The sequence below is a fragment of the Elephantulus edwardii genome, unplaced genomic scaffold, assembly GCF_000299155.1.
Source record: "Elephantulus edwardii isolate Elephantulus edwardi_28Jun2011 unplaced genomic scaffold, EleEdw1.0 scaffold00047, whole genome shotgun sequence".
Taxonomy (NCBI): Eukaryota; Metazoa; Chordata; class Mammalia; order Macroscelidea; family Macroscelididae; genus Elephantulus; species Elephantulus edwardii.
Window position 1 is genome coordinate 16,625,839 of NW_006399797.1, and position 7,579 is coordinate 16,633,417.

Genomic DNA, 7,579 nt, shown 5'->3' on the forward strand with positions numbered 1-7,579 from the left:
TGTGAGGTCTACATCATAAAATTTATTCCCATTTTCACTAAGCAAAATTCACCAGCAAGTAATGTGAAATGTAGGACAAACTATGTACCTTCTTGGACTTCTGTTTCTTTCTTATTAAATATCAAAGCAATGCAGGACATGTATTAATGATTTTTTTTCTAACCAAAATATTTTATTGTGTTGATTCAGTATTATTATTTAATTAGTGTATTAATGACTTCTAAAGTATTTTTGTGGTTTAGGATTTTTATATCCTACTTCTAATAATTGTTTCCAAATTATTTTTTATGTAGAGCTCACATGGTCTTCTGAAGAAGCCATGGGTAGCTGTTGTAGCTGTCCAGATAAAGACACCGTCCCAGATAACCATCGGAACAAGTTTAAGGTCAGTAAAATTAGTTGATTAATAACTCTCACTGGCTGTTTGTTGTTCATTTATTTCAGTAATACTATCTCTACACACCTCATTTTTATGTCTTCATCCTTTATTTCTACTCTGCTTTTTCTTGTTTTACTTAAAGCTAATGACATTTTCTTAATAACAATGTGGAATCTTTTTTAATTTTAACCATATAGTTGTTGTGATACTTCTTTTAAAAGTTTCTCTTTAGTCCTCTTACTACCCCTTAAGAAGCTCTGATGGTAAGGAGCTACGCTGCCATACCAGCGGCATGCAGTTTGAATCCTCCAGCTGTTTCTTGGGAGAAAGATGAAAAGTCTCCTCTCATGCACTTTACTGCCTCTGAAAACCTTGCTGGAGGGTTAGCGATTAGTCAGTTAGGACTCAGCAGTAGACAACAGTAGCATTTAAACCCTGACCACTTTAAGCCTGGTTAATCTCTTAACTAGACTCTACTTTCAGTTACCCCTGTAAACCTTGTCTTAAAATTAGTTGTCTTCTTTCATTAGCACCTGAAACTTCTTGATATTATGCTATCCATAGAGTTAATGCTATTTCCTATTCATTCACAACTGTTTAGTGTTTTATAATTTAACCTCATTTTGTTCTGAATTATAGTCGTCAGATCAGACAAACTTAAGTATAAATCACTTTATTACAGTTTTTGTGACCTTGGACAGGTTGTTATATTATCATAAACTAGTTCCTTTTCTGTACAATATGAAAAATACTGTTATCTTCACTCTAGGATTATTGTGGAGATTAAATGAGGAAAATAAAGCGCTTCATTTAGTTCCAGTTATATAATAAATTGGCCATAAATGTTTGTTCTTAGTCTTGAAACATTTCTTTAATCTTTACAGTACAGAGCCCATCCCTTTCGTAATTTGTGCCAGTGTTACTTTTATCTATTTGAAACATACCTTCTTTATTTCTGCCTTAGCGTCTGTCTTAATGATGTTCCTACACCATCTTTGGTAGCTCTGATGACCTAGTGATAAGGAGCTACTCTGCCAACCTGAAGACTTATGGTTTAAATCTTTTGACTGCTCTGTAGGAGAAAGATGGGCAGACTCCTCCTTGTGTGATTACAGCCTCTGAAAACCCAGTAGAGAGTTAGCTATGAGCCATTTCTAACTGATGGCCCACAACAATGCCTTACTCTTCAATTTTGCTTTCTTACATCTAAATTTATCCAAAGTCCTTCCGCTTGCTATCTGAAGACTTTTCCAGTAGCCATAAACTAGTTTTGCTGTCTCTATTATATTCACTTGCCAGTTAATCATATGCAGTTTAGTTCTGTGTTAACTTCCTGTGTTTACATACTTTGACCAACCAGTGGAATATAAATTCCTTTCAGATAGAAAACCAGAAAATATATTGCTACAATAGTCCATACTACAAAAGCATCATACAGTCTAAAGTTGAACTAATGATTGCATCACTGAACCAATCAACAACAATGCATTTTCCTGATGAATTTACAAAATAAATGTCCTCTATTAAGTGGAAGAATTATTTTAGCACTAATAAAACCTTCTTTTTTAGGTCATTAATGTGGATGATGATGGGAATGAGTTAGGTTCTGGCATAATGGAGCTTACAGACACAGAGTTGATTTTATACACCCGTAAACGTGACTCAGTAAAATGGCACTACCTCTGCCTGCGACGCTATGGCTATGATTCAAATCTTTTTTCTTTTGAAAGTGGTCGAAGGTGTCAAACTGGACAAGGTAGATTGAGCTTTTGGTTTTTTTTCTTCTTAAACTATTGTTCTTTCAATTATACTATATGGTGTTTAAATTAATACTTTTATTTTCTCCTAAAAGAAAAATTCACTTATTAAGGGGATCCATGTAACAAACATTTGTTAAGCATATTTTCTCTGTCAAGAATTTTTATTCCTGCCAACATTAAGACTTTTGGTAAAGGAATAATCAAGAGTTAATTAACTATGCATCTCTATCATTATTGCTTGCTTTTAGAAGGAAGGCCTTAAACTTCAGAGTTAAACATAGTTCATTTATTTGCTAATGCTAGTGGAGTAAATTACCTTGGCAAATCACATGATCCCTGCTGGGTTTCATATTTGTTTTATGTAAAATTAGAATGGTAATAATACCTTTATCATAGAATTACTATCATAATTAAACAAAATAATTATAAAACATCTAGCAATCCGGGCTGCTCCTTGAAGGCAAGGATTCTAAGGCTCGGTCTAACATACTTTGGACATGTTGCAAGGAGGGACAGGTCCTTGGAGAGGGATATCATGCTTGGTGGGAAGGACAGCACAGTAGGGCAAGGCCCCCTATGAGGTGGATTGATTCAGTGACTGGGGTAATCGGAATGGGTGTATCAGAGATGGTGAGATTGGCACAGGACAGAGAAGAGTTTAGGGATGTTGTCCATAGGGTCGCTATGAGTCGCAAGCGGCTTGACGGCACATAACAACAACAAGCAATAAGAGGCTTATCAAAAGATTTGTGTTTATCTTGATAATGGCAAATTGTGCTCTCTCTTCTGTTCAGAAGAGGAGTAAATTTGCAACTTTGCTTTTTCTACTTTGATTTGAACCCTTATATAAATGCAAATTTAACTGTGGACTTTCTTTTGGGTTCTTTGTATTGAAACTGGGTTTATCTTATTTGTCAGATATTTCTTTAAAAGACCATTCTTGCTATTGGTGCACAAAATGCCTTGATAGGTGGTGATTCTTAGTAACTGGTTTCCCCTTTGCTTTATATTTAAAGGAATCTTTGCCTTTAAATGTGCTCGTGCAGAAGAGTTATTTAACATGTTGCAAGAGATTATGCAAAATAATAGTATAAATGTGGTGGAAGAACCAGTTGTAGAAAGGAATAATCATCAGACAGATTTGGAAGTCCCCAGAACACCTCGAACACCTACAAGTGAGTACACATTTTCATTGTCATATTTTTAATAACATACCAGAAATCACTATTGGCTAACCCTAAGTTTACTGACTTAACTCATTGCCATCAAGTTGGAACCAACCCATAGCTGATCCTGAAAGTAGATTGTCTGTCTTTCTCCCCAAGGTGCCACTGGTAGATTTAAACCACCAGAAAGGTATGGCCTTTGGATTAGCAATACAATTCCTTATGGACTCCAGTACCAGAGTTCTCCTAACTTAAGTATAATAACTATCAATGTTCAAAAATTTTTGGATATAATCTAAACATTTTTAGTATTTTAAATAGGAAAACAGCAATGTTCAATATTATCTAATATAATTGGAAAAGTGGCATGGGGACTATTTACACCCTCATTTCTACCGTTATTTCCAGAAATGCCTTCCTTAGTCTTCTCAGTGCAGATTTCTTATTGTCTTCCATACTCCCTATTTCCTGATTAAACCGATAAACAAAAAATTTTCAGCTCCAGGGTTTGCTGCTCAGAACTTACCTAATGGATATCCCCGATATCCCTCGTTTGGAGATGGTTCGTCTCATCCTTCAAGCAGACATCCTTCAGTAGGAAGTGCACGCTTGCCTTCAGTAGGTGAAGAATCTACACATCCTTTGCTTGTGGCTGAGGAACAAGTAAGCATGTACATCTGTATAACTGATGATGATTGGGTAGTATTCAAGGATTACTAAGATAAAGTACACTAACGTAATACTTGAAGATTATTTTCCCTTTGAATTTCATTTTCATTACTTAGGAATTGCTTTTATAGTGAAGACTCAAGGGAATTTTATGCATTTGCTGAGATAACTTGCCCAAGGGCAAATGTTTACAGTAATTTACTTTTAAAGTGGTTTGCGCAAGTTCTCACTATAATAACCTTCAGTGGATTAAGAATTTATGCAGCTTTTCATGTTTTAGTCTTTATGATTAGACTCTTAGCAGAAGGGTAGATTTTATTGTTGTTATGGAATTGTTCCATGTTTCTGGCACATTTTTATTTGCAAAATTAAATATCTGGCCGAATATTGTCTACATATTAATTATTTCCACTTTTGTAAACTTCATGACTGTTCATTATTAAGACTCAGTATTTTGTATCACTATCTTTAGGTTCTTTATTTAATAATTTTTAAATTCTTTATTGTATTTGCAAGATTATGTTTTCCTATTTTCTTATGATTTTTGAGTTTTTAAGATTTTATGTACTTACTCATTGCTGTTGAGTTGGAACCAACTCATAGCTCACACACCAGAGGGTCTTGAGAGGCTATAAATCACATGGGAGGACCTTAACCATCTTTCTTTTTAGGAAAAGCAGGTAGATTGTAACCCCTTGCATTTACAACTCCTTGCCTGCTAGGCCACCAGAGTTCTTAAATATCAGCTACAAAAATGCCATTGAGGTATTGTAAATAATGTTAATTTCATACTAACCCACTGCCCCTGAGTTGATTCTGACTTGCAACCCTATAGGACAGAATTGAACTGCCCCATAGAGTTTTAAGGCTATAAATTTTACATATAATCTATAAATAGTGATAAGTGTGTCTTTTTTGAGATTTCTTATTACTGAAATTACATCTTAATACTCTTAGTTTCTTAGTGCTGCTTTAACGAAATAGCACAAGTAGAAGATGGCTTTAATGAACAGATATTTTCTCACAGTTTATGAGACTAGAGGTCCAATTTTAGGATTTGTTCTAGGGAAAGATGCTCTGTTGTCTAATCTAGGGGAATGCCCTTATTTCAGCTTCATAGCATTCATGGAAGGATCTCCATATGACATCTGTCTTTCCTCATCTGTGTCTCCTTGATTAAGACATACTCTACATTGAGAAGTCTTCATTAACATAAAAAAAATCCTGTTACCAGTTGAGATTGTGTCCATAAACATTGAATTAGGATTTATAGCACATACTGGAATGTGGGGGAAAGTGCAGATGGACATAATGCAATTCAATCCATTAGAAATGCTATGTTTTAGATGAGGGAGAGAACTGTTTAAAAGGAATATGTGATTAGGTATTATTGTCATGACAGGAGTCCAGAATGAAGGCTGCACAGTGGAGTGGACCTGGGGGGAAGGATTGTATAACAAGGAAAGAATTTTTCTTTTACTTTTCGCAGAGAAGAGTGAATTGGGTGGGGGGTGGTGAGCAGGGTGAAAAGTGCAACAATGAATGAATGGAAATCCTAAGTCTCTGTAAACTTTCACTAAAATTAATAAAAAAAAAATGAGGCATAGAGCAACTGTAATTAATTTTACCAATTATATGTAGATGAATAATTGTACAAAACACAAAGTTCATGCACAGTCACGATATATATGAAACATTATATGCAAACCAATAAAATTTTTTTCAATAAAACTGGGGGAGGGGAAAGAAATGCTATGTTGTAATGAAAATTTCTTGAACAATAACAAAATGTAAACTATGTTTTTTTCTTAATCTATTTTTTTTGCATCAAAGAAGACTTTATTTTTTAAACACTTAAGCTATTACGAGTTTTTTAGGTAATGAAGGTTTGTCGTTGTTGTTGTTGTGTACCTTCCTTAATCTATTTTTAACAGAATACTTGTTTTACATTATCAACTCTGACACTGCATGTTATTTTAAAGTAGTTATTTTTTTTCAAGTTAAGACATTTCTAAACATAACACACCTACTCCTTTTTATCAGTTAGAAAACAAGGAATGCAAACATAAAAGCTTGAAGTAGAAGGGCATTTAGAGAGAAAGTGGTCAGTAAAATTAACTGATGTGGCCAGCATTTTTTTGTTTTGGTGTTTACACAGGTTACTGATTTACTTTCTTATTTCCTTCAGGTACATACTTATGTCAACACTACAGGTGTGCAGGAAGAACGGAAAAACCGAACAAGTGTGCATATCCCATTGGAGGCAAGGATTTCTAATGCTGAAAGCAGCACACCGAAAGAGGAACCAAGTAGTATTGAAGACAGGAACCCTCAGATTCTTCTTGAGCCTGAAGGAGTCAAGTTTGTTTTAGGACCAACTCCTGTTCAAAAGCAATTAATGGAAAAAGAGAAACTGGAGCAACTTGGAAGAGATCATGTTAGTGGAAGTGGAGCAAATAACACAGAATGGGACACTGGTTATGACAGTGATGAACGAAGAGATACACCCTCTGTTAATAAACTAGTGTATGAAAATATAAATGGGCTATCTATCCCTAGTGCCTCAGGGGTCAGGAGAGGTCGTCTGACATCCACCAGTACCTCAGATACCCAGAATATCAACAATTCCGCTCAGAGGAGAACTGCATTATTAAACTATGAAAATTTACCATCTTTGCCTCCTGTTTGGGAAGCCCGCAAACTAAGTAGGGATGAAGATGACAACTTAGGACCAAAGACTCCATCTCTAAATGGCTACCATAATAACCTAGACCCAATGCATAACTATGTAAATACAGAGAATGTAACAGTACCAGCAAGTGCTCACAAAATAGAATATTCAAGGCGTCGGGACTGTACACCCACAGTCTTTAACTTTGATATCAGACGCCCCAGTTTAGAACATAGGCAGCTCAATTATATACAAGTTGACTTGGAAGGTGGCAGTGATTCTGACAACCCTCAGACTCCAAAAACGCCTACCACTCCCCTTCCACAAACCCCTACCAGGCGCACAGAGTTGTATGCTGTGATAGACATCGAGAGAACTGCTGCTATGTCAAATTTGCAGAAAGCACTGCCACGAGATGATGGTACATCGAGGAAAACTAGACACAATAGTACTGATCTGCCCATGTGAGCCTGGAAAGCATTATATTGTTTGCACCTTTGTGAAGTTTTTAAAAATGAAGATGCAAGTGTTTCATTTTCATTTCTAAACACTAACTCCTTTTATAGACTGATGATATTTTTTTTTCTGAATCTTTCATGTGCTTCTTTAACTAAAGGGAATTAATGTAGAGCAGGTACTCATTTTAAAAAAACACACTAATTTCATTATATACTACCCATTGTATAGCAGCATTCCCATTTTCACAGTGCCTACTTAAAACAAGAGTTGAAGTGAGTGACATGCTGGTTGATTTTTGTCAAGACTATAAACTTATGCATATTCTTCATGTCTAAGTCATGATTGGCATTTAAAACCTTTTATAAAGCCTCTTGATAATGTGTATTGCTAACAGATAACGCTAGACTTTGAAAGTAATATCTGTAGATTCACTATTCACAGTGTGTGACCGCCAGCATGTTACATGAGGAATTAT

The 7,579-nt window shown here is 35.3% G+C and overlaps 1 protein-coding gene across 1 annotated transcript; it reads left to right on the plus strand.

The window, feature by feature from the left end:
• Positions 1-314: 314 nt before the first annotated feature.
• Positions 315-7,113, plus strand: FRS2 (fibroblast growth factor receptor substrate 2). The gene is made up of 5 exons (XM_006886081.1): positions 315-385; positions 1,949-2,135; positions 3,156-3,314; positions 3,805-3,968; positions 6,163-7,113. Exons 1-5 carry the CDS (start codon positions 320-322, stop codon positions 7,111-7,113), a joined length of 1,527 nt encoding a protein of 508 aa, XP_006886143.1. The 5' UTR covers positions 315-319.
• Positions 7,114-7,579: the final 466 nt, after the last annotated feature.

Bases quoted from the DNA above. Each gene is read 5' to 3' on its own strand.
- FRS2 (XM_006886081.1), top strand. From the start codon at position 320: ATGGGTAGCTGTTGTAGCTGTCCAGATAAAGACACCGTCCCAGATAAC. The intron at 3,315-3,804 runs GTGAGTACACAT...AAAAATTTTCAG, and splicing joins AACACCTCGAACACCTACAA to CTCCAGGGTTTGCTGCTCAG. The intron at 3,969-6,162 runs GTAAGCATGTAC...TATTTCCTTCAG, and splicing joins TGCTTGTGGCTGAGGAACAA to GTACATACTTATGTCAACAC.